This window comes from Convolutriloba macropyga, chromosome 15, assembly GCF_964194025.1.
Source record: "Convolutriloba macropyga chromosome 15, txConMacr16.3, whole genome shotgun sequence".
In the NCBI taxonomy this organism is placed as follows: Eukaryota; Metazoa; Xenacoelomorpha; order Acoela; family Convolutidae; genus Convolutriloba; species Convolutriloba macropyga.
In genome coordinates this window covers 10,012,911-10,040,817 of record NC_134482.1, presented here as the reverse complement: position 1 = coordinate 10,040,817, position 27,907 = coordinate 10,012,911, and the positions used below count along the sequence as shown (strand labels likewise).

Below are 27,907 nucleotides of genomic sequence, written 5' to 3'. Positions count from 1 at the left end.
GCGTCTATCGCGACTATTTTCCGGCAATCTGCTGTCTTTGATTGTTTTTCTTGTACATTTCCAAATTTTTCGAAAATGCATCTATCTGTTGCAAATTTGACAATTTTTTTGGGAATCTGTTCTGTTCCCCCGCAGTGTTTTTTTTATGACCCCCAGTTACAAATTATGTGTTGTTATATAGTGTAATATCCGTGCACTGTTTACGGTTACGGATTGGGTTGGATGTTATTCTTAAGCACTTTAAACCTCGGAGTTACTGAGGAAATTTTTCCAAGTTCCAGACTTGAATTTAATTGAACAGATGTATATGCACAATCAGTTTAATACAAAGTTAGAACTATGGCTTGTAAATATTAGAAGTTTTGTGAAGATGAGCAATGTAAAGCAATTAAAGAGAGGCAGCTCAATTGTGTAAGGTTTAGTTTTGAATATGTTCTTTGGTTTCAGTCCTATCAATGGTTAATTAATCTTAGGTTGTTTTTACCCATTTTCGTTAAGCTCTATGGGGTTTTCTCATAGTTATTTTCTACCGCACGGGTCCCTGTTAGTTAAACTAACAGATAACAGGTTTACCTGCTTGACGAATCCCGTCATGAACAAACATTCCTTGACGTGTCCCGTCAAGATGAAATTCCATGATGATTCCCATCATTATTCATGATGCCTTCTCTATATTGTTAAAATCCGGTTTACTATTAGAAACCATATCTTTTTGTTCTCCTATTTGTTTGTGAAAATTTCGAATTATGCGTTTAATATGTAATTTATGAGCATGTCATACATTATGGTTCACTATACTGCCTCCCTCTTAGAAAATGTGAGTGTTCCACTCACTCACACAGCAAGAGTTTCAAATGTCCATTTTCGAGTTCATATATTCTTTCTTTTCAATCCCGTACTTGTCATAAATATTACGGGCCTCCTCGTCTTCCATAATTTTCTTTGCTTGAAGAATGATTTTGAACATGTCCTCACGACCACCCTTGTCCGGATGACAGAGCATTGCCAACGTTTTGTATTATTTCTGGATAGTACTGGTTGTGGCCCCCTGTGGCAGGAATAGAAGTTCATAAAAGTTTGGAGGTCGACTGAACGGGCTCTGCGCGTTGATCGCCTCCAGCCTCCTCTGTATGACTTTCTTTGAGGTTTGCTCTGTTTTTACTCTACCCCTTAGCTTTCTATTGTCTATTATTCTCCAACTCCCGAGCTAAGCACTCCCGCTCGTCCACCAGAGCGATACATTCCCTTGTTTTTGTTTCGGCTGCATTTGTAACCTCCTCCAACTCTTTTCTCAATGTTTCCACCTGCCTCCTGCAGGACTCCGCTGATTGCCGTTTGGTCTCCAGCAATTGATCACCTAATCTTCGACTTTCAACCTTTAACTGCCGGAGCTCCTCATCAAGCCGAGCCCCGGCTGTTCCCAGCATTTCGCTGTTGTCAATCTTCTTTTGTTGTTCCTCGATTCTGTGTTGCATCTCACTTAACTCCCCAACGATAATTGCGGCTCTATCCAATATATTGGGTGGTTGCAGCTGCGTCAGTGGCACCACGTACCTTTTGTTTGAGGTTACTCCAACAATCCGATACACTTGGTGCCTGAATATCGACCTGACCTCGAACAACTTGGGTAGATAGTAGCAATAATCACCGACTTTTGGTTCTGCCATTCCTACATATCATACACGGAAATTAGTCTAATGTATCAATCTCAATTTCTGCTATATCTGGTAAAGATTTTGCCTTTTTTGCTTTTATAACTACGATATTTGTTTCACCATCACACCGTTCGACTGTCCTTTTTCTTGTCACTCTTTGTTCCATTGTACGTTGTTTTAGATGATGAAAATAACCTATTTCCCCCATTGGGTTAATGGATGACAGTTCAATTACAGGATTGGTGCCACTGCGTAGCATATCGATTGAAAGAAACACGCGTACCAAACAAAATATGATTTTAGATCCAATAAAAATAGTCATCAAACTGATGGCTATTTCCCTGGCCACATGCCAGATTTGTTTCACTTCATTACCCAAGTATTCTAAAATCAGCAATTCATGCCACTGATTATTGTACTTTAAGTCCGTGTTGAAATACTCTAGAGTCTCATGCTCATATAAACCTCCTTGTCCCAGGAAAACTTCTCTTCCTGTTATCGTCTTCCTCGAATACCTTAACCTTTGGGCCCTTTTGCTAAGTTCCAGGTCCTTGTCAATGAAAAAACCTTCCATTGGCGCCGAAGTTGACCAATTGACGTTAATTAATTGTATCCTTCGCCCATATGTTATCCATAACCCATTCTGCAATTCAAGAGCGTTCGGGTACATGGGGTTGCAATTAATCAGTGTGAAATTTCTATAGAATACTCTAGAAATGGGGTCCATGTATCTAATTACTTCTGAGGTATTGTCAGAAAACACCCTAACTGGTACTTCCTCCGTACAAAACTGATTTTCGACAACATGTACGATTACTTTAGCGCACCTATGGACATAAAGTATTCCTCCCGCTCTTTCTGCATGTGTACCCAGAGCGTTTTGTTCACTTAAGAAAATTTGCTGTGAATTTCCGTTAATTGATGTCGTTAGAATCATAGCTCTGTGCAGTTTTTCTATGTGACAATTTAATAACTTTATTTGTTTCAGGTTTTCAAACATGCCTCGAAAATCCCACACAAAAAATTGACCGAGTTTTATGTCCCTAAGATCTTTCTCAGATATGTCTGTTGTTGAAAAATTTTGTTCCGTGGCGGTCAAATTTTCCGTTGTGTAAAACAAATTTCTATGGTTTGTTTCAAAAAGCAGAAAATTGTCTATATATTTTGTCTTGTTTTTCAACTGGCAACTAAATTTCTTTTTCTGTCTAATTTGCTCGTCAAGTACTTTTTTTTCCGGCGCGGACTATTTTTGCTGTTACCGAGTCTGAAAATTTAACGATCGTTAAGATGTTTGGTTTTTTGTCTTGGTCAAACCGATATTGTACTGAATCTATTTCAAATGTGTCTCCTTGATATAACAAGGTCTACTCCTGCTTCAAAGGGTCTTTAAAATATAACCATGTTCCTTCATTTGCTTCCCTAGTTTCAATGAACAAAGTCCCCATGAAAATTTCAGCATTTATCATGATGTTACCTTTCTGTGTTTCACCTTTCCTGATCCAATCCACGGGGTAGACATAATTCACTCCTTTCTCATCTCCGCCTTTCATGAAAGTTTTTGGTATCTTCTGAACAAATTCAGCGTCGGTTCGGTCAACATTCATCTCGTTGAGGACTTCTTTGGGAGCATTGAATTCTAAATCACCAAGACCCGGTAACAGCGCTTTGTGTCCCTGCCATAGATTTTGACAGACTGACTCTTTTATTGGGTAAAACGTTGGAATTATTTGTGATTTTTCGTTTAAGTAAGTTGCGTCGTCATACCAACTACTTTTTTGCAGCACAGTTACCGTATATGCAGCCCTGTACATGCAGTATTTTAGTTTACTCATGCTGCTTTTGGCGTAGATCAGTCCTCTTTTGTTTACCTGCTCCTCATTTCACAGTTTGTCGGTTCCGTCATTGCAAATTTCTGCGTCTGTAGAATGTTCTCAAAATCATACCCCACAATCTCCAAGGATTGTGAAAAACCTAATATGCTAACCAACTGAAGAAGTTTCCAGTTCAGCTGCACGATCCAATGTGGGTTCCACGCCCTCTGCATTTTGTCGTATCACCTTTTAGAAAAATACATCATTATCAAATTTTTCATCTGCATCGTTATCCTTGAATAAAAAATAGTCTTTCAGTTTCCGTGGTCTTGTTACTCCCGACGCACTTCTTGTTTGATATCGTCGTTCGGCGACATTTTGCGAAGTAGAAGCCGTGCTCCTATTCAGAAATTTTTTGCCTTCACTCCTTTTGGATGTTGACACCAGGCTATCCCGCTTCTGCTGTGTGGCTACTTTTGGCGCAGGAATCTTTGTGCTTCTGCTCTTATTGTTGGTGTTAGTATTTATTGATTCTCTTGTACTCCCACCCATAGGTTTTGAAACGATTCGTTTTTGACTGTCTCTTTGTGAGTTTCAGTATTAGGATTAATTTGACTAATATTTCCTTCAGTTTGAACTTCTCTTCTTTCTGTGTCATTCAATTTTGGGGTCACCACATCAATTTCCACAAAATCGTTGTCCTCCGTAAGGTCGTTTTGTGTTATTCTCGGTTCAATCTTTCCCTTCTTAGGTTCTTTTTTATCAGTGGTAGCTTTTCTACTGTTAAAACGTTTGAGTCGATCGTAGTGGACCTTTTGTTGTTTTTTTTTGTTTTCACATCCTCAATAACAAAGTTCAGATCGTTTATTATTTCACGTATTACCTGCGGTCCGCTGTAAAAGGATTTAAATTTCTTTGTCTGGCCATTTTTTATTGTGGGGTTGAACACCATTACTAAATCACCTACTTCATATTGTGGTCCAAATGTGCTACTGTCATAGTAGGTTTTTTGTCTTTCTTGCTCCACATCCATGCTTTCCCGTACCAGCTCATGGCACGTTTGTAGTTCGTCTTTCAAGCAACCAACGTAATCACTCAAAATTGGGTAGATTTTGGTTTGTATTGTTTGATACATGCAATCAATCGGCAGCGCGCATGATCGTCCAAAAAGGAGGTAAAAGGGGCTGTACTTCGTAACAGAGTGAATTGATGATCTGTACGCCATCATTACTAGCGGAAGGTAGTCGCTCCAGGTGTTGTGATGTTCACCCACATATTTTGCAAGACTCTCTTCGATTGTGCGCTCTATCATTGTGACTCTCGCAATGAAGGTAGTCGCTCCAGGTGTTGTGATGTTCACCCACATATTTTGCAAGACTCTCTTCGATTGTGCGCTCTACTATTGTGACTCTCGCAATGATTGGTGCGCTCTATCAGTGCGTTTCCTTGAAGATTCGACATAAAATTACTGCCCTTGTCGCTATGAAGATTTGCCGGACAACCATACCTTGAAACCCATACGTTTACAAATGCCTTAGCTACCGTTGAAGCTTCTTGGTTGCTCATGGGAATTGCTTCATACCATTTTGTAAACTGATCTCCAATTAACAGAATGTATTTGTTTCCGCTGGACTCGGGTAAAGGTCCCATAATGTCTAAGGCAACTTGCCAGAACGGATGACTTGCTTTCCACGTTGTCAGGCTGTGTATGTGTTTCTGGTGTGGAGATTTCTTTTGACAGCATTCTTTGCAAGAACTTACCCACTCGTGGACATCTTTTTTCATCCCGGGCCAGTAGAATCGTTCTCGAACCCGATCAAATGTCTTTGCCATACCAAAGTGTCCGCAATGTTCATGAAGGAAAGGTAGAATTGCTTTTAAAAGTGATCTCTGAATGACTATTTGTGTTAAGTTATTAAATTCGTCAATACGTTTCTGTCTCTTGATTAGATCATTTTCAATCCGTAGGTTTCTGAAATCAGTCCAAAGTTTCCACAGTGCCCTAGAAGCTCCTGCCATGTGTTTTCTTTGAGGGCGTTTCCCGTTCTCAATCCAGGTTCTCAGTATAATGAGGTCGGCTGTATTTTTCTGATGTTCAATTAGTTGTTCAACATATTTCCCTAGTCCAATGGACCAGATATTTTTTTCTTCCGTATTTATTTGGTTCACTTGATCGCAGTCTTTGACTTGGTCTTCAGTCTGTGGAACTGTCGACAGACAGTCCGCGTGAGGGATTTTTTTTCCCGCTTCGTGTTTGATTTCAAAGTCAAACTGTCCGAGCTTTTCTATCCATCGGGCCAATATTCCGTCTGGTGACTTAAAACTATATAACCACGCGAGGGCCCTATGGTCAGTAACAATTAAAAATTTTTGTCCCAGAAGATAATTTCTGAAGTGTTGACTAAAATAAACTATTGCAAAAAGTTCTCGTTTTGTCGCAGAATAGTTTCGTTGACTTTTGCTGAGCGTTTTGCTTGCATATGCAATAACTTTTTCACCCCATTTTTGTCTTTGGGAAATAATTGCGCCAATGCCAAACAAAGAGGCGTCGGTGGTTAACGTATAGGGATCCGTGTCATTCGGATAACCCAAAATTGGTGCTTTCTGTAAAGCTTGTTTTAGTTGTTCAACTGCTGATTCACATTCCTTGCTCCAAGTAAAACGTTCTTTTTTGTTTAATAGCCTATAAAGTGGCTCTGTAGCTTATAAAGTGGCTCTGCTATTTTTCCGAAATCTTGTATGAATCTTCTGTAAAAGCCTACTAGTCCTAATATAGCTCTCAATTCTTTTATTGTTCGTGGGTTTTTCATTTTACTGACTGCCGCTACTTTCTCCGGTTCCACTTCTACGCCTTTGTTTGATACAATGTGTCCCAGGAAAGGAATTTTTTCCTGAAAAAACCTGCTTTTTGAGCCTTTTATTTTCAATCCAGCGTCTTTAAGTCGCCCAAGTACGAGATCTAGGCGATTGAGATGCTCCTCAAAGGATCTACCGAAGATGATTATGTCATCCAGGTATACTAAAGCCACTGCGTAGGAGAGTCCCGACATGATCAATTCCATTAAATTTTGGAAATCTCCTGGCGCTGACGCCAAACCCATGGGTAGTCTCTTCCATTTGTAGAGTCCCATTGGAGTTACAAAAGCTGTCACGTTCTATTGGAAAAGAAACAATTTCCGTCCAGAGAATCAATAACGTCATTTATTCTTGGTAGCGGCCAACTGGTTTTCTCTATTTGTTTATTCAAACCTCTGTAATCTACAACTAGTCTGTAGCTGCCATCTTTCTTCTTCACCAATATTGATGGTGCTGCCCAATTCGAATGGGTTGGTTCAATTAATTTTGCATCCTCTAGATTTTCGACAATTTTTTTCATTGCTTTTCTTTTATCAAAGCTCATACTGCAATAACTTCTTCTGAACGGCTGTGCATCTTTGTTGAGTTTAATCTGGTGTTTAATTTTGTCACAATATCCTAAGTCATTCGAGTTTCGTGAGAAGACTTGTTGACGTCTCGTGAACAATTCCTGTACTTTCTCCTTCTGCTGGTCATTTAGTTTAGAACCTTCCAAGTTTGCGTGTTTTCCCATTTGAAAAGTTTCCAATGTTTTTGGCTTATTTTGATTTGTGAAAATTCCATTCACAACTAAATTCTGTTTGTTTTCAAAGTAAGTTCGCACTTTAGTGCTCTTACACACGGTTACTGGTGCGTCCGTTAGATTTAACACTTTTATCAAACTCCAACCATCTTCCATTGATATCATACAGGCGGCTAAAAGCAAACCAGTCTTTAATTCAAAATCTTCATTTACTTCCACTAATCCTTCCACTCCCGGAATTTCTTCTCCGTTTTCATCAGCTAATCTAATTTTCATTAGACTTTCGTTTTTACTCTGGATATAAGTGTTTCGTTCCGCAATTGCAAAAACTTGAACACCTTGCGTTTTCTCTGTGGTGAGCGGTATTGAAATTTTAAAGTGACTGCTATATAGTTTCTCTTCGTTTAAGTTCAATACACATTTATTGGTTTTCAGGAAAACAGTTCCCAGCAGACATTCTATACCTTCGTCTGCCGTTATCACAAACTCTTGTGCAACCTCCGGTAGTCTTGGTTGCAACTGTACCAAAAGCGTTACTCTGCCTATTATTTTGACAGCTGAGTTATTGGCTGTTAACACTCGTTTTGTGTATGTTTGTACAATTCCCGGTTTTCCCAGTTTTTCGTATGTGGACCAGCTCAAAAGCGATATACTACTTCCACTGTCTATTAACCCAACGCATCTGTTCCCGTGAAGTATGATTTTTGCGTTTAGACATTTAATTGTGTTTGTCGAACAAACTCTAATGACATTGCAGTTCTCGGTGGTTTTCTTTTTAAAAGGGCAGTTTCTTTTCAAGTGTTGGGAACTTCCACATAGGAAACAATTTCGACAATTCCTCGAAAGGTGTCCTTCTTGCCCAGAGGCTCTGCACTTGAAACTCTGACTGTCGTTCCTCCTAGACAGTTCCTGTCTTCCAAAAGATCTGTCTCGGTGACTAGGTCCTGGCGTTGGAAATCGCCGCCGATCGTTGAACCCACGATCTTGTTGCTGTCCTCTGTCACGTCTGTCGTCACCCCACCTATCCCCGGGAACCGCTTCGCTCCCTAGATTGATTTCGACGGTTTTCTCGCTGTTTGTCATCTACTGACAATTGGTTCACAAGCTTGGTGACGGCCTCCACTAAATCTTTTGTTTCATCTGGTCTAATTACCGCAATTTTTGGTGTTTGCTCTTCCTCCTCTATTCTTGTTACAGCTTCAAGATGCAATGCACTTTCCAAAACTGTTTCAATTTTCATATCCTTGTCGCCGATTTGCTTTCTGAGATCTAACCTCACCTGACTATGGTTGATTCCTTCTAGAAATCCTCTGAGAACAAGATGGTCTCTAATGTCTTGCGACTCCGTTGAGTAAGCTTTCAAAGCCAACTGCTTTAAATCTCCCAGAAAATCTGTCAGTTTTTCTCCTGGTTGCTGTACGCGGCGAGCTAGCCGTCCCCGGAAAACGACCGGTTTTTCGCTGTAGTGTTCTTGAAAAGCTTTAACGCATCCATCATAATTTTCTCGTGTAGCTTGCGGTAGAGTGCGATAGAACTCTATGGCAGATTTCTGTAGCCTAAGTGCAAAGTAATGCGGTCGTTCATCAACTTCGCGAGCCGGATCTCCTTCAGTTCTTCTCCACTTTTGTAGTTCCGCTAATAGCTCAAAAGGCGTCACGTAACTTTGCAAGTCGTTTGAACCGGTAAATGCTTCCGGTAATAGCATTCTAGAGGTTGAGCCCGTTGCCATTTTTTTGTTCCCCTACTTGTATCGTGCCCTTTTAAAACTTTATTAAGTTGTTGAAATTAAGAGTTTCTATAAAATATTTATCAAGTAGATCGTCACTGGAAGGTGTTTTCTATTTTTATCTTTGAATTTCTATAGCACTCTCTTTATTTTAATGTTTAAAAACTTTTGTTTATAAAAATCTAACGCTTATTTCAATAATGTATTTCTTTTTTTTTACTAATTTATTTATTTTTTATATAATTTTAGGGAAGTTTTAATTTATAGTCTTATAGACGACTGTCCCACCTAATTTTTTTTTATTTTAATATGATTCGGGCTGAACTCCGATTTTCCTTGTTTTATTGATGTTTTTAATATAATTTCTTTTCTATTTACGACAAGGATGATATTAGTTGCTTTAGTTTTCTTTTACTTTACCCTGCTATTGTTACCTGATCAATTTTTTTCGCTTTATATCCTCTTTTTTTTAATGGTAGTTTCAGAAAAAGTCAATATATAACTTTCAGCAACTGTTTCAATTGATTTAACAACGCAACTATCCCATCTCTGTCGCCAGTGTAATATCCGTGCACTGTTTACGGTTACGGTTTGGGTTGGATGTTATTCTTAAGCACTTTAAACCTCGGAGTTACTGAGGAAAATTTTCCAAGTTTCAGACTTGAATTTAATTGAACAGATGTATATGCACAATCAGTTTAATACAAAGTTAGAACTATGGCTTGTAAATATTAGAAGTTTTGTGAAGATGAGAAATGTAAGGCAATTAAGGAGAGGCAGCTCGATTGTGTATGGTTTAGTATTGAATATGTTCTTTGGTTTCAGTCCTATCAATGGTTAATTAATCTTAGGTTATTTTTACCCATTTTCGTTAATCTCTTTGGGATTTTCTCATAGTTATTTTCTACCGCACGGGTCCCTGTTAGTTAAACTAACAGATAACAGGTTTACCTGCGTGACGAATCCCGTCATGAAAAAACATTCCTTGACGTGTCCCGTCAAGATGAAATTCCATGATGATTCCCATCATCATTTATGATGCCTTCTCTATATTGTTAAAATCCGGTTTACTATTAGTAACCATCTCTTTTTGTTCTCCTATTTGTTTGTAAAAATTTCGAATTATGCGTTTAATATGTAATTTATGAGCATGTCATACATTATGGTTCACTATAATAGCACGTTGCTATGTAAAAATAATACACGTGCGCCTGGGTGTCATAAGGCATATATTTCCACTATGCTGGGGGGGGGGGCGAAACGGAACATTTTTTTTGGGATAGTTGAACAGCCAATTTTTAAGCTTTCTCCGATTAATAGGTTTCAATTAAAACAAATCTGCAATTATTATTCACCAATAAAGAATCAAAATTAGAATTAAATGATATCATTAAATGATATGAAATTAGAATTAATAATATATAAGAAGATTTTTTCTACTTTCTTCATATATACCACAAACTTGCAAACGGTTGGATTTTTTAGATTTATCTTTTAGCTTAGGATTGTCCAACAAATCATAAAAGTATGTCATTACACTTCCATCTTTTCATTGGTATTTGATAAGTCAAAAATTCAAAAGTTTTTATGGATCTATTCTGTCCCCCCCCCCCCCCCCCCCAGCTTAGTGAGAATAAATCTTGTATGACCCCCAGGCGCACGTGCTATTTTCTTACATAGTAATTTGCTATATAACAACATATAGTTTGTAACTGGGGGTCTTAAAAAACACAGGGGGGGGACAGAATAGAGCCGTTTTTTTTATTTCGGACGTGTGATGATGAAATTAAATCTGGACTCCGTTGTAGCAACAACGCATCAGTTGAGTCGCTTTCTGACATCCGCACAAGTCCACCTGCAATCCCAAAGAGGATGGCTCTGAATCCACCCACCCCAGAAGACCACCACCAACACATGTCCACCTTCGGAGGAATGTACACTCCCAACCCAATTCCACGAATGTCATCACTCCAGAACTCAAGAGGTTAGATCATCAATTTTTACCCCCGCCCCCCCAACGGATAGATTATAGATCATGACCCCTCTTCATAACTGTGTTATTTTACATAAATTATGATTTTCGCAAAAAATTAAGTTTTCTGAATATTATTTTCCCATTTTTTTTCAAGACATCACCGGCTTCGAAAATGCAGCAACAATTTTTTCTTTATCTTTGTTTAATTCTAACTGAAAAATTTAAATATTAAGCTTCATTAATTTTTAATATGAAGCTGCGCTATTTTTTTCCAATATAAAGCTACGTTAATTTGCTCCTACTTTTTGAAAGGCAATATAGAGTTCTTTTTACCAGCATACCGGTCTTCTAAATATCCAAGTTTTTAGGAGAGCTACCTCCTAGTGTTGTCAAAATGAGACAGAAACAACAAAACGGAGCCGGGTACGACTTGGGAGCCCGGAACGACCCCGCCCGACGTCTGACTCTGGACACGACCTCTACCACATCATTCTCAAACCATAATGCCACCTGTTCAACTAACGATGCCACTAGCTATGGTCATACAAGCGGACATAGACGGGACGGAAGCGATAGTGGAAGCCAGGAGGTGGAATTGGTGATTCCGCCTCCACCCGACATGACTCCACCGGTCTCAAAGCGGAATCGGGTTGGACTTGCTTCAGTGTCATCATCCGCAGGTTCGAATGCATAAACAATGTTGTTTGTCCCTTTAGTTCAGATTATTGCTACAAATATTTCGCAGAAATTTTTAGCATTCTTGCAGTTATAGAGTAAGAGTTGGTTTCTATTTTGGTAGAATCGATAATTTCTCAGAAAAATTGAAATGTTTGTGATTTTTGCTAGCAGAAAATAATGTTCTAACTATAGCTAGTCACATACCCTTAAAAAACTAGCAATAAAAAATTTTTCCCTTATTTTGAAAATCCGATATCTTTAAAAGCCATTTTAAAATTTTAAAATCCGATATCAGAAATGAAATATCAATATGCTTAAATTTGTCAATTCGGCCATGTCAGCGGCCCGTAATGATTATTTCCAACATTTTTTAGAAATAATGTTTTCAGGAAAGCGGCCTCTGTCTACGTGTGAGTCGGTGTGTTCCTGTGCAACCGCAACCCCAGTGGCTTCTGTAGCTGGCAGTCAAGTTGATCTCTATTCCCAGTGCTGTTCATGCCGCAGTTCCAACATCACACTCCTGCCCGAAAGTGAAGACAACTTGGGTCAGTTTAACTTTTCAATCTTTCGTCTTCTTTATCTCTACCATCTTTGTATCTTTTTATTTTTACCCCTCCCCTCCCCGCCCTCCCCCCCTCACCCCCTCTCCTGCACTTACTCTTATGCGTAGTAACACATAGCTTGCTGTTTTGTTACATTAGCTTGGATTTACCTTTTCAAACCACAATTTGTAAATTGCTCCAAATTTTCAAGATAAATATAGTATTCTATAGAATTATGAATATGACTTTAAAAATGGTGGTCAAAAACGTCAATTAGAGTGGACTAAAAGGGTGATGTTAATTACTACTAGCGTTATGAGCTCTGAAAAAGTTCAATTATCGTGAAGCTAGCCAACTACTGGACTTGAACAATTATCTTTTTACTTAGAAGTGTGGTTTGCTAGCCACCAAAACAACTAAATAACTTAAATTTCAAACGGAAGTGATTTTTTTGCTTTTTTCTGTAAAACCCTATTATATGTCGCTAACTATAGTTTGAATTGTGTTTTCGATAGTTATTTCTTCCATAAAAATGATGGAAAAAACGTCACGATACAGAATGAGAGCACAAATTAATTTCACTCATCGGTAAGAGTGAATAGAAGCTGGTTTGAAAAAATTAAATTAGAATTTCAAAAATCTTGTTGCAAAACAAAACTTCTACTTAAAGTTTCATAGATCTCAAAACAGAAAACTATTTAACGAAAATTCTTTGGCACATTTCTTGGAGAACCGAGAACCGTTCGTGTTTCTCATATTAATCTTACGACCGAAGTCTCTGTTTAATTTTTCCCCTGCAATGCTGAAAAGAAACTAGGAGGCTCGGTAATGTGCAATTGCACATAAGTTTCCGACCCCGCTGATTCACAATTTTGGCCTAATTGTCTACCAATTGAGGAACAGATAGAAAAACCCAAAACTTATTTTTGGGAATCCCAAAAAACCCAAAAAAAAACCAAAAAAGCCCAAGTATTCAAGTATTTAAAAAAAAATGTATGAACGAAAAGATAGCCTCCAAAACAAATAACTCAGTCGACTAAAAAATGATGCACTAGATTGATGAGATATGCCAATATTAAGAAAGCGAGTTAAGACGAACAGCAAAAGCAAACAACAACAACAAACATTAATTACATCAAAGAATTTATGTCCGTTTTAAAGAACAAAACTTTATAACAAAGTCAACATAACGTCAGATAAAACTGAAACTAAACCAAATGACTTGTAATTTACCAGAAAAGATATGGGACTGGTCCATAATAAGGCTTGATAACAATGAGACAAAAGAGAACAAGAGCAGTAAAGTTAATTCGCTTATCTTTTTTAAAAAACAATTAATTTCAAAGTATTGAAAACCATTAGAAATCGAGTAAAATATCCCAACGATTTACGATTACAAACGTTTCTATAGAGAGGCACTAAGAACTGTCCTTATTCAAACTTTTGTGCGGCTAAAAACAACAACCAAAAGACAACAAACAAAAATTCAGTTAAAACTTGAAAACGCTGTCAAAGCCGTAAAGCCCTTTTTGGCCCTCAGAATATGTTCGATAGCGCCTTCTTCCAAGACTGATAATGTAGTACGCGGCCTTTTATTATTGAGACTAGGTAACAAGTAGACAGAAAAGAAAAAACGCTGAATTAATTAATGCTTTTGACTTTTTTTCGAAACAAAATTACTTCCAAAGTCATGAAAGGCATTAATTACAAAAACAAATAATTACATAGGTTCTTGCTTTTGTCCACAAGCTCTTGAGAACTGCAATTATCCAGAATATATCTTGCGTCCACATAAAGAACGTCAAATATGACAAAAATCAATTTAATTTAATTTTTTTTTGTTAAAAACCGGTGTTGAAGCCAACAATGTCATAACAAACTCTTTAAAAATTTTTGTACAAATATATACAACAATCCGTTTTGACAACTTCCCCTGACACCAATAATGTAATTAACAACACTGGGTAAAAAAAGATAATAAAAGAACAAAATTGCGAAGTTAAAATTTTTTTCTAATTTTGGAAAACAATTGTTTTCAAAGTCATGAAAGCCATCAGCTATCTACTAATATCAGCATATCGGCTCATCTATTTTTATGACAAACCAATCAAATTTGTCATTTTACAGGAATTTTTATACGACTAAAACGACAAAGTAGAAAATTTCAATTGAATTCTTCAAGAAAGAAGTGTCGAAGCCATTAAATTGTTAATCTATAATATTCAGGATTTTTATATGTTCAATTGTGCTTTATTTTGAACGCCAATAATGTGATATGAAAACCGTCAAAAATGTGGTAATGTGACAAAACTAGAAAACGTGAAAAAACTGGCAAAAATCTAAAAAGAAAAAAAATCTGAAATCTAGTAGTATCGAAGCCAGAAAACAACAACTTAAGGCATACAACTGCAAGAAATCAAATGTTCATACAGTAGAAAGAAGAGGCATTTTTTGTTTGCTGACACTAAGCTATAAGTTGAACTAATTGAGAAAAAAAGAGGAAGAGTTCGTTAAGCCATTATTTATTTAAAAATCAATTAATTTTAAAAGTCAAAACGATCATAAGCTTTCAAGTAAGAAACTAAATGAACTAACTGGGAGCTGCGTAGGAAGCCAATTGGACCTATCACTCCTGAGCTTCGATTTGATATGTTCTGTTCTTTAATTAATACAAAGGATTTTTTTTAAAAAGACCGACTGATTACAATCCGAATTGGAATGTAACATTCCAAGATTGGTCCAAAACTAGCCCTGCAAATGCTTATCGTCACTTATTAAGAACACTCAAATTTTCGAATGTTATAGATATAGATAATTGGTTAGTTAAAAACTCAAAACAAAATTCTGCGTTTTTGATAATCAACAACGTAAAATTAGCAAAAAAAACCGCAACATTTTAATTACAGAGCACTCTCAAAAGAAGTTGAAGTCGAAATAGGCCCCTTTTGCGTCTGCAAAGATTACATTTTTGTTGTTTTGGGTTGTACTTTCGGCAAATTTAATCAAATTGGACTAAAATCTCATTTAGTGCTGTCTTTGATGAAAAAGGTTGAATTTTGAAATATTAAGCCCGAATTTTTGAAAAAAAAAATTAAATCAAAATAATCAACAATACTTGTTAAAAATAAAATCAAAAACACTATTCTTGAAGATTTTAAGAAATTTTAACAGAAGTGTCAAAAATTTAGGCAAAAATTCCGGAAAATGTGAATAAAAACAACGGAATTCAGAAGTTTAAACCTCGATAATTCCCTGTATAACACGAAAATAAAAATCTTTATAATTCCATATTCTACGCTGGATAAGCTTTCTTATTATACCAATCTCAACTCTCTGCGATGAATATATCGATCGGCGAAAATTGTCTGAACAAAAAAAACCATTTGAGTATATTGTTCCTCCCCCCTCAAGAGTGCTCGGAACAATAAGCTTAGCCGTCAAGCGTGACATAAGTCAGTTAATATTGTCCTCTACTAGTTTTAGCCAATTGCGTTGTTTTGATAACTAATGAGAATTGTCAAAATATGCGGCCTTAAAAAGAGCAGAAAAGAATTTAAAGATAGGCAAATTGTGAAATAGACTTTTATTCCATGAGATGAAAATGTGTTGAGATTGTTCAAAGCGTCCAAAAAGATTACTTCTTCAGTGAATTGGTTTTTTGTAGTGCAAAAATCTTGAGATTTGTTTTATACCAATGCTTTAATCCAGAGTAACATCAAATTAGTTCAAACTTAATTTGATGAGTTACATCAAAAAATGATTTAAATTTGCGCTGCTTTTATTCCAAAGAACCAATCTTATCATTTTCGATAATCAGTGTAACATAAATTTCTGAAGTCAGTGTAACTCAATTCTGAAAATCAACGTAGTATTTAATTATTGATTTTGGAACCTTTATTTGTTTATCGAAAAGGGGAGGAACATTAACCCCTTGTAAACTTGAACTGAAGCTGAGAATTTTTTTACAGGAAAATTTTAACAACAACACAAACAGTTATTCATTTCTTGACAGATTAAAACCTTTTATCGAACTATTCATTTAAAATATAATTTTTGCTATCAGGTGCTATGTTTGAAATTAATGATGGCATTTTTACTTTTGGGCTATTTGAAAGCATGAAATTGTCCCTGTAAGCGAAATCTAATTAATCCTGAGTTTTTCTAAAAAAATTTTAAAAGGTTTTTACCGTTAATTGTTGGGAGTTTTTTCTACCATGATCCTATTTTGAATGCTGTACAAAATAAATAGATCGACCACAATTGGGTGACTAAATAGTAGTTCTAGAGAGAACAATTGAAAAGTTGAAATTGAACTTTGTTGATAGGCAACTTAATTTTTGTACCCCCACAGTTGCTTCAGTACAAATCCTTACTCACCATTTATTACTGAAGCCATTATAATACCATTACTGGTCGTCGACATGTGTATATTAGAGTTCGCTTTTTAATTGCTCTCGAGCGAAGTTTGAAGTCATTATTGTAAACGTGTTGGTCGTTTTTTAAGAAAAATGTCTATTTGACCGTTTTTGCGCTTTTGTTCTAGAACATTCTGTGACTTCTTGAGTGACTTTTTCCGCACTTTTTGAGTGACCTAAGTTGCTCGCGTTCTGAAATCAAGTTCGTTTTTAAAAGCGATTGTGAGCGCAAAGGAATTAACGGCATTTTACCTGAGTGGTTAAGATGTTAGGTCGGAAACCCGGAGGTCCGGGTTCGAACCACTGTGTGGTAGCTTTTGCACCCATAAAACAATTCCAGACTACACCCCCTCTAAATTGAATTGCCCCCACTTGTCGTTCGAGAGCAATTCATCCGACGTTAGTCGGTTTTTGTTTTGACGTATCTAGTTATTAATGCATCATAATGTGGCCGATGAGCCGAGTGGAATCATTTTTGATTTTGAACAAAAAGCCGATAATTTGCATTTTTAGGGGAGAGCTAGATTTTATAGTCAGATTCTGGGCAGGTTGTCGATATTTTATAAGAGAGATATTTAATCTTTGATTGTTTTAGACAATGTCTCGGATGTTGTAAGTGTGAGATCTGAGACGAGTAGTTTGGATCACTTTGGGGCAGAAATGGACAACTTAGTGGCCATGGCTGAATTCGCCCTCAGCCAACAGAGCTTGCCAAATTTAAATAACGGTAGTAAAACCAAACAAACAACGGATCTATTCTGTCCCCCCCCCCAGTGTTTTTTATGACCCCCTGTCACTAACTATGTGTTGTTATATAACACGTTACTATGTAAGAAAATAGCACGTGCGTCGGGGGTCATAAAAAATTTATGCTCACTAAGCTGGGGGGGGGGGCAAACAGAAAAGATCCCAAAAAGCTAACTTACTGAATTGAATTGATTTCTCTGCGCAGTAACCTAGGTCGAAGGAACATTTGTAATAACCAACTGTAGTACTAGCTAAATCCATATACTGTTGAAGAATTAGAGCTTAGAGGACTCGAACCTACTATCTCCAGAACCCCATGCATGCATGCTACAGTTGCACCAAATCTCTGGTGAAGATGGTATTTTGTTAGCTTGATATACCACAAGCTGGGTTATTATAATATCTTTCAAGATCTTACAAATTAACTGTTAGTATTCAAGAGCGCTTAGGGATATGCATGCTCTTTGAGAAAAACCAACAAAATGAAAAAACATCAAATAAGTAAGACAGCAAGTGAAAGGCAGATAATTTCTGATTGCCGATGACTTTGAATAGATCTACAGATAAACAAACCACATCTTCAAGTTTTTCCTCTCAATTTTTTTATCTACTGGCTTCCAAAATTTAGCTGCTTGAAAAGAATCAAAGAAAATTCAACTACTGATGTGGAAATATTTAAAAAAAAATGAACCTGATTTTTTAAATAATAACTTGAAGACTTATAAAAACTTGAGAAGAATCTTGAAAAAAACAACAAATACTGAAAAATTTTTAAAAAAACTTGATAAAAACTCGATAAAAACGAACCAACACTTGTCGCCATTGGCCTTGTTTTTAATTTGCAAATGTGACAAGATAGCAACTTCAGGTTTGGGCAGAAAATCCTATATCATAAAAACTATTATGAAATCTCGTAGAATCAAAGCTCGAAATCCATTATTTTAAGCATGAAAGCGCTATTTAAAACAACCTAAAAACTTGAATTTTTTGTTTTCCTCAAAAATGTGTGCAGCCTACTATTGGTGTACTTTAGCAACAAGTTACGATACATAAAGAAATAGTAAACAAACGCCAAAAATGTCCAAGAAACCATTACATTTCTTAAAACAAATGATTTCAGAGTCATAGAAACCATTAGCTATGGACATAAACACTGACACAGGTACATTTTGTACCTCTTTAAGAAACTTTAGAAATGCCATTATGCAGAATATATATAAAACGTCTATAAAAAGGATGACAAATATAGGCAAAATATAGAAATTCAGTTAAACTTTGCAAGAAAACCGTGTCGAAGGTGTTAAAACCATAACCTATTGACTAAAAAACCTAGTTATGTTCAATTGCGACCTTTGTAAGGTTGTTGTTGTGATATTTATTATTCCTTTTTGGCGTTCAATTGCGACAAGACAAAACAAACAATTGTACAAAAACAAAAAATGGACAAGTTTACAAAATAAAATTATGAAATCTGTGAGTCTCAAAGCCAAAAAACCAATTCTAAAATAATTAAACGCAGTGAGGGCCAAAATCAAATTGCTAAAAAAGATTGGACCTCTCTGCGAGAAATGGGCTACAAGTTAACCGAAATAAGGATATAAGAGATACAGAGAGGAAAAATCCAATAACAATTTTTTTTTCAAAACAAACGAATTCAAAGTAATGAAAATCAGTCGCTCTGGACCTAAGCTCTTCAATATGTTCAATTTTACGTTCAAAGAAATCCTGAGACCTGTAGTTATCCAGAATACATCATTCGACTAAAAAACGCTAATATAGGCAAAAATTAAAAATTGAAATGATTTTTGCGAGGCAACGATTTTGAAGCAGTTAAAAGCATAACCTATTCGACAAAAACCATAGAATTATTCTTTTGCGCTTTTTTTCATGGCATCGTTGTTGCAAAATTTCTTCTATTATTATGCGACCTCTCTCTGCTGGAGTTGAGCTACAAGTTGACAGCTCAAAAATCCGTTTTTTCTTTTGAAAATTAATGTTTTTATATAAACAACAGGTTTTCAACTAAAATAATAAAAAAGATTCACTTTAGGTTTAATATATTGCCAATGGGACATGTCGCTAGCGAGGTTGTGACTTAATTCTACAAAATAACAACAAACAAAGAACCCAAAATAAAAAAAAACAGCTTCACGCGAACAACGTGTTGAAGTCATAAAAGTTTTTAGCATCTCACTGATAATTTTGATACATGATTTGGTTCATTGGGCCTCATTTGTATGTATAAAAAGATCTTTTGGTAATTATTTAATTAAACGGAATCGTTCTCTTGTAACAGCATTCCGGTAACTCACTTAAAAGGAATAAAATTGCGATTTCTTTTTTTAAATTAAGACAAAAGAGCGACCATACATTTCGAACCTACGAAAGAACAAAAACAATCCTTGGCAATGCTATAGTTCTTTGGAAACAGGTAATTGTTCCAAAAGTAAACAAAACACATAATTTGACGAGAAAATTTCTTCAGATGAAAAATAATTTATGAATTATCCATAACTATCGAGTCCGTTAAATTGGAAAAGATGACCGGTAAATATTTAATTCCGGAACGCTCTTATAGCAAAGCACAGTAAAATCAGACATTTTTGGAGTTTTGAGAAATTTGTGTCAGAATTTTTTAGGTTTGTATCTCCGGCTAAATTGAATAAAATGTGCTATAGAACTGCATTTTTGATGGAAAAAGCGCTGACTTTTGATAATTAGCAAAATTTTGGATCAAATTGTTCAACGCCTTTTTTCTTATTCGGTCTTTATTTTTAAAAACTTCTTTCACCACACTTAGCGCAACCTTTACATAATTTTCTGACAATAATTTCGGCAATGAGAATTTCTAAGATTAGCGGTGAATTTGGAGGTGAAGTTTTGGCAAGATTTGCGGTTATTAGTGGTGACCTTTTTTCACCGCAACGGTTTTTAACAGTGACACCTCGATCCGGATTGCAGAAAGTTTTTAGAATTCTCGGCCAAACTCCTTAAAAGGTCTTTGAAAAACTGACATATAATTTCAGATCTATCTTCACTGGATCAACACCACACTAACAATGATCTGATGACGTCATTCAGGGGTGAGAGGGGATCTATCAGAATGGGAACGTCTTCATTGTCCATAGCGACCCAATCAAGTGGAGGTCAGGCCACCCCAAAGGCTATCACACCTGTGAATGCGGTTAGTTGTGATCAACATCAACATTGATAATTAAGATCAAACTCTGATTATTTTTTTAACTTGACCAACATGTTACATGTGGAAAAATGAAAAAGACTGATGAAGTATGATTCATAAACTGTTGATCTGTTGTATTGATAACCACCGTTATGTTAACCAAGTTAAATGTCAATTAAATTTTCATCATTAAAAATTATAAAATTTAAGCAATCAGAGTTTATTGGGTTCCCATTAGACGTTGGGTTCTTTCTTGAAGGAATGTTAAAACAGAATCTGATGATCAGATGTCAGCCAAAAAGTTTTACGGATTTTTGGTTACAGGTCTTATAAGATCTCATAAGATGTGACACAATAAAAGAGCAATTATGACGAGATGATTTAAAAAAGGTTCTTGCAGGAATGTTAAAACAGAATCTCATGATCAGATGTCAGCCGATAGATAAGACGGATTTTTGGTTACAGGTATGACGCGGTAAAAAACAACTATGAAAATATTTTTAAAAAAAAACGAATTCGAACAGTTTTTAAGAGATGTGTTGAATTAGTTTGAAGAAATGTAGAAAACGTAAGAAAGCTTATATGCAGCTGTGAGAAAAAATAGGTTGGAAAAATTTCATATCTATTTTTTTCCAGAGTTGTGAAGTAATTGGCTTCCCAGAATTACAACAATGCACTTCAGACGAGTTAAAATCAATCTTCAAATCTCTCCAGTCTCGTTTAACTGAAGTTACACAGCAGTTGATGTCAATTGGCGAATATGATTGGCTATCACAAATCAACCAATCAAAATCGACACAGACCGACGAGCCAATTACAGAAAAAGTGAACAACAGTTCCAGCATAGAACCGCCTCTAAAATTTACTGACCCGAAAAGGTCAAATTCGGAAAAGCCAAAAGAGCAAAAGTTAAAACCAGCAGCAACATCGAACATTGAATTGGGGTCCACATCATTTGATTCGAAATCTCTGGAATCAACGAAATCGGAGCCAGCAAAACGAACAAAACAGGTACTGTTGACCTTGATTTATTTGAACTGTGTTAATTTTAAGGTAAACATAAAGCACCCGCTATAATAAAAATGTTACAATTACACAACATATAGTTTCCCAGGTTTAGGTGCGCGACCATAGAATGCTCTTATCAGACCATTTGTGTCGCACACTGGTGGCATGGTGCGACCCAAAATACATGGTCTGGGAAACGATTGAGTCGCACGATGGTCTGGACAATGGTCGCGCTACGGTCTGATCAGAGGGCAAAGTCGCACTATAGTCTGATCATAGGTCGAACTAAAGTCTGGACAATGGTCGCGCTACGGTCTGATCCGAGGGCAAAGTCGCACTATAGTCTGATCATAGGTCGAACGAAAGTCTGGACAATGGTCGCGCTACGGTCTGATCAGAGGGCAAAGTCGCACTATAGTCTGATCATAGGTCGAACTAAAGTCTGGACAATGGTCGCGCTACGGTCTGATCCGAGGGCAAAGTCGCACTATAGTCTGATCATAGGTCGAACGAAAGTCTGGACAATGGTCGCGCTACGGTCTGATCAGAGGGCAAAGTCGCACTGTAGTCTGCTCATAGGTCGAACGAAAGTCTGGACAATGGTCGCACTACGGACTGATCAGAGGGAAAAGTCGCACTATAGTCTGATCAGAGGTCGCACAAAAGTCTGGACAATGGTCGCACTACGGACTGATCAGAGGGCAAAGTCGCACTATAGTCTGATCATAGGTCGAACGAAAGTCTGGACAATGGTCGCACTACGGACTGATCAGAGGGCAAAGTCGCACTATAGTCTGATCATAGGTCGCACGAAAGTCTGGAAAATGGTCGCACTACGGACAGATCAGAGGGCAAAGTCGCACTATAGTCTGATCATAGGTCGCACGAAAGTCTGAACAATGGTCGCACTGCGGTCTGATCAGAGACCAAAGTCTGGACATAGGTTGCCCCAAAATCTGATCACAGAGCATCTGACCCCAAAATCTGACTACAGAGATCAACTGACCATATTTATTTGACTGCAGTTTTTTATCACTGTTTGGGATAACCCAAAAAAAGTTGCAGGCACTTCAAAATGATTTTCTGTTTATATTTTTATCAATCAGTTTTGTCCTAACCTTAACAAGATATACTAATTTATTAGATTTTAATTCGAGTAGTATATAGGTTTGAATTGAATAATTTAAACAAATAACAACGGATTATGAAATGTATTCAAGAATGGTCTTATCAGAGGGATTGTCGGTCGCAATAAAATCGCACAAGTTTTTTTGGGGTCGCACTATGGTCGCACCAATTTTTGGTTCGCACTACGGTCTGATCGTCGCACTATGGTCTGATCAGAGGGCTTTCGGTCGCACGATGGTCTGATCAGAGGGCAAAGTCTGGGAAATGGTCTGATCAGAGCGGTCTAGGGTCGCGCACCTAAACCTGGGTTACATAACTGAATTTCATTACTTAAAAAATGATTTTTTTGTTGTAAAGTTTTCTTAGAAATAGCGGCTGAAAAATTTTGAACTTTTTACAGGAAATTGTTTGGGATCCGTCATTCAAATTGTGTGTTGAAAAATGTGACATTTAAAACAAACTACTCGGCAAAAATTTTTGACAGTTGATATGAGGATATCTTCTAATTTTTCTGAACAGTGATTAACACGTCGTTTATCATCATCTGAAAGATCTTAAAATTAAAGTTTTTAAAAATTTCGAGCTAAACGTATATTAATAAATGCCAACACAAATGTATTATGCCAACACAATTGTTTTCTTCAAAAAAATGGACCAATCCGGGGAGTAAGATTTTCAAAACAGTTTATTTTAAAGATCTTCAATTTGGGATTAAGTTCCAATTTGAAACTCAGAGCTCAATAGTTTCCTCGAACTTCTGATACTGTTTGATAATCTTTTACAGAAATCTGTTTTTAAATTTTTATTGTTTATCCGATCTTTCAACGATTATTGCAAAATGTTGCATTATAAAATTACGAAAACAAAATTTTTGTTGCGCATAAGCACAATGTTTTGTATGTGCATATGTTTTTGTAGGTGAGAAATTTTGTTACGTATAAGCACAATGTGTTCTATATGTTTATGTTTTACGGTATATGTTTCTTTTTTTTAGGTCAGAAAACGAACCAAATCTCGCGAGAGACTTTCGAAAGAGTTTGACGAGTATCGAATCAAACCAAGAAATCCGCCAGTTGAAGAGAAGACAAACTCAAATGAAGAGATAGAAGAGACGTTGCAAGTTGCGACTGAAAAAACTGCTCCAGCCAATCAGGGTCAGACAAGGTGGAGATCGATTGAGTCTCTTCAAGATACAGACGTCAGCAATCAAAGCGCATTAGACATGTCCAAAAATGGTTAGTGGAATTTTTAAACAACTTAGGCAAGTGTTGTGCTATATTGTGTTTTTAATTTCTCTCAAACGAAATTTGAAGTAATTATATTAGTCCTGCTGTCTTTTTAAAGCAATTTTTTGCTTGACCAATTTCTCGTCTGAAGATTTTAATTTTTCGTCATGAAAAACGGGATAAACAGATAGAACCCGCAGGGCATTAAATAGCTGAGCAGCTCCCTTAGAGCCTTACGCGTTACTAGTCCCTAAGTATGCGATTCGCTGAAGCTGTTTTGAGGAGACATAAATTTGTAATGGGAAGGGCGTTTCTTATTTTTAAGTCTCTGACTCCCCTCAGTTAAGCTAGTCTCCATCAGTTGCAGACACGCTCACATGGATCAGAAAACGACAAAACATCCGCAAAATTTTTCAATTTTTTCCTATCACGAGATGCTCTCATTTGCTGTTTTGGTTAAATTATGAGGTTTTGTTTCTAATGTTGAGCAATTTACGTTTTCCAAACTGAATGAATATCAGTATTGCTGTTGAGCTGCTCAACAGTAATACTGACCTTCCTTCATTGTCGCTTGTATGGAGAACCTAAATCGCTCAACATTAGAAACAAAACCTCAAAATTTATCCAATGTAGCAAGTTCTTCATGATCAAATTCCATACAGTTAAAAACAAACTTAACATTTGAAATACTTGTCATTGAACAGAAGATTAACGGACAAATATTTATATTAAATAAAACAACTCTTGCACTTTTTTCTTTTTCTAGAACAATTAAGTTTGATTGAATTTCTGGTAACGTTTTTCTTAAGAAATAAAAACCGACTAATTTTGTGGATATATGTGGAGTAATATGACATGGTAAAAGAGTGAAAAGAACGTAACATGAAAAGCGTCGATATAAAGAAGAACTTTTTTGGTCATATATTCCTGTCAATGGCAAGCGAAACTGACTTTGCCCTCAATTCTGAAACCGTCCGGTTTTAAGTTGGAAATTGACTATAAACGTTTTAAGAATCACTTAAATAGATCTTCGGGAACAGAAACGGAAAAAATATCAGTCTTAAGTTTTTCAAAATTTTAAGAAAACTTCTTGTAGATTTTTATTTTTTACTTCAACTCCGCCTATTTCGCTTTCAACTACCCAAATTTGTTTCAAAGCGTTAAAAAGTTGAAAAAACGTCAAGCCTTGAAACGAAAAAAGACAAAAAGTCGAAGAAGTCTCTTGTATAATTTAATCGATTCAGCAGTTTTTTAGTCACTATTTTGAGTACGTAATTTGATTCGAGAGGTATTTGGGATCCATATTTTTGTTCAATCCATTTTTTCTTGAAAAGATGGAATCGTCCACTTATGGCTCTTATTTTTAAGAGGCAAGTATAGTTGAACTAATTATTTAGGCCTTTTCAATCACTAATTTATTAAAAAAAACATTTCAGGTGTGAATTCAAGCGGTGCAAACACTCCGAGAAATAGAAGGCCGAGTGCTGACGCAGAGATCAACCTTGATGACGTAATAATTAATTCACAACCTGCAAACGAGACCCTAGATCTATACGTCCCCGAACCGAATGACCACGACTTCTACATATCGTTCGGGAACCACTCACCGACTCTCAACTCGCCCAAACTTCGAGTTCCAAGTGTGGTTGTCAACTCGGATCCGAGCGGTGGTTCGGTTTCGGGAGGCTCAAAATTTATCAAAAACGGTCCGAAAAGTCGGATGAAGCCGGGCGGAAGTATGGATAACCTTTCCCGACCTCCGAGCACCAAAAAGTCGGCGGCTCCGAAACCTCCCAGGATCCGAAGTATTTCAAACCTGGACGTTTCAGCATCGTCTTTAAACTCAACATTCGAAAGCTCCGCTATTGATTTTACAGAATCGGTAAACAGCTCGATCGCGGTTGAAACTGATGACGATATTTTAAACGGTGACCCTAGCAAGGAAAAATCCCCGAAAAAGATTGTTCCCGGCGCGGTTAAGGCAAAACGAGCGTTGTTCGAGGCTTATAATGATACGAATTTGAACAATTTCCGAGTGAGAAAATCTCACGATGGTTCGCACTTGAACAAAAACGGAGATAAACAGCGAATGGTTAAAGCCGCTTCAACCAGTGACCTAGTTTGGGCTGCTGGTGATGGTAATTGTTTATTTTTTCTTTGCTCAAGTGTTCCAGTTTTTTTAAAAAATGTTTTTAATTTGAATTAAAAGCAAACTGTTGCATGTATTTGAAACGTATGTATATTGTGTAATGTTATTACCATAGCCTATGGAGAGGGGATAAAATTTTCAAAATTGAGAGGTAAAAATTGTTTTTCATCACTTGTCCGGCAACTTTTTATATTCATTTTTAGATAAATTGCCTCAAATTTCATCACTCTAAAAAAGTTCAGGTAAATTTAGGAAAAAACACCTGAATCTACCTGAACACACCTGAAATTTACCTGAAATTTACCTGAAATTTACCTGAAATTTACCTGAAATTTACCTGAAATTTACCTGAAATTTACCTGAAATTTACCTGAATAATTCAGGTATCACTGCCTGAACTTTTACCTGAACTTACCTGAAATTTACCTGAAAAAAAAGCACCTGAACTGTTCAGGTAATTTTTACAGTTCAGGTAATTTTAAGGGTCTTTCCCATTATAGCCCCCCCCCCCCCAGCTTAGTGGTCAGATAACCTATAGCCCCCCCCCCCCCCAATCATTGTAAATATACCATAATGGGGGGGCTATATTTTCATGGGGGGGGGGGGGGGCTATAATGGGAAAGACCCAATTTTAATAGTAAAAGTTTTAAAAAATCAACGCAGTTAACTATTGATTCTTGCTTTCTAGAAAGTCCAAGACCGGCTTTGAGGTACAAAAAGAACAATCAAAACCCAAATCAGGGCAAAATCAACCTTCAAAACCCGGAGAACGATCTCGAAGAACCCGAACAGTATTCTGCTACTGTCGGCAGATCTTCACGCAACAGTGGAAATTTCCCTCCTAAAAGTCAATTTCCGAGAAGTGACAAAAACGAGCAAAACGAGGAATTTAATGCCGAGAAATCGGACGAAAAACAAGCCGTGGCAAAGTTACGCAATGTGAGTTACGTCATAAATTGAAAAAGTGGTCGCAGTTCTTCTAAGTTACGTAATAAATTGGCGTGACAATAATACGTGACAGTTTTTGTCAGATTCTAAAAGTAAAGAAATTTCAGCTTTTTTATGAACCTTTTCTTGACTCGCTTGCGCTTGAAATATTTCTTGAATTATTTCCGTCGAAATTTTTTTTGTGTGCCCCCCCCCCCCCGCATCAAATATGTTATGCACCCCCAGATTGCGATCACGTGGCATTGCATAGTAAATCATTTTTGTATTACGGCCCGCTGGGAGGAGGGGTTCAGAAACGCAAAATATCCTAAAAAGCAACCAGAGAATTGTAAAAAAAAATTTAACCATTTTGGCTAATCTTAAACAGATTTTTAATTAAAGCTTACAAAATTCACTGACAAATGAATATTTAGAAATCTTAACGAGGTTTTAACTTTCAGAAATTCGCAAACCAAGCAGGCAAACAACCAAAACAACAACAACCTGAACAACAACAACAACAACAACAGAAAACAACAAACATGAAGAGTTTTGGGTCGAAAATGAATCATCTGCTTTAGAAGAAGCTAAAAAAATTCAAACTCATATTTTGTTTAGAATAAAGCCCTCATTCTGAAATTTGATACTATTGAAAAACAGAGAAATTTTTGATTAAGTGGATGCCTTGAATCGTATGAGTTTTGTAGATTTGTATTAACATATTTTGTTTAGTTTGCAATTTCAATTTGAGTTTTGCAATTTTGGTTAGAAAATATTGAGCTTACAGCTGTGGCCCAGAAATCTCTGGGCAAATAACCTTCTTTTAACTTTTACCACTCGGAAAACAACTAAAATTCCTCTCAAGCATCAGAAACAATACAAAAATAAAACAGATAATTGCTACTTTCTCCAAAATAATTAACCAAAAAAAGTTTGGGATCTATTCTGTTTCGCCCCCCCCCCCAGTGTTTTTTACGCCCTCAGTTACAAATTTTATGTTGTTATATAGCACGATACTATGTAAAAATAAATAGCACGTGCGCTTGGGGGCGTGAAAAATATAAACCCACTAAGCTGGGGGGGGGGGGGGCAAAATAGAATACATCCAAGTTTTGAATAAAATTCAAATGAGTATGCTTTA

The 27,907-nt window shown here is 36.6% G+C and overlaps 1 protein-coding gene across 1 annotated transcript; it reads left to right on the top strand.

Moving 5' to 3' along the window:
• The first annotated feature begins 4,791 nt into the window (after positions 1–4,791).
• Positions 4,792–27,530, top strand: LOC142354596 (uncharacterized). The gene is made up of 11 exons (XM_075406924.1): positions 4,792–4,889; positions 10,599–10,774; positions 11,134–11,445; positions 11,833–11,988; positions 16,996–17,127; positions 20,174–20,331; positions 20,965–21,339; positions 23,459–23,699; positions 25,127–25,828; positions 26,528–26,778; positions 27,228–27,530. Exons 1-11 carry the CDS (start codon positions 4,792–4,794, stop codon positions 27,345–27,347), a joined length of 2,721 nt encoding a protein of 906 aa, XP_075263039.1. The 3' UTR covers positions 27,348–27,530.
• Positions 27,531–27,907: the final 377 nt, after the last annotated feature.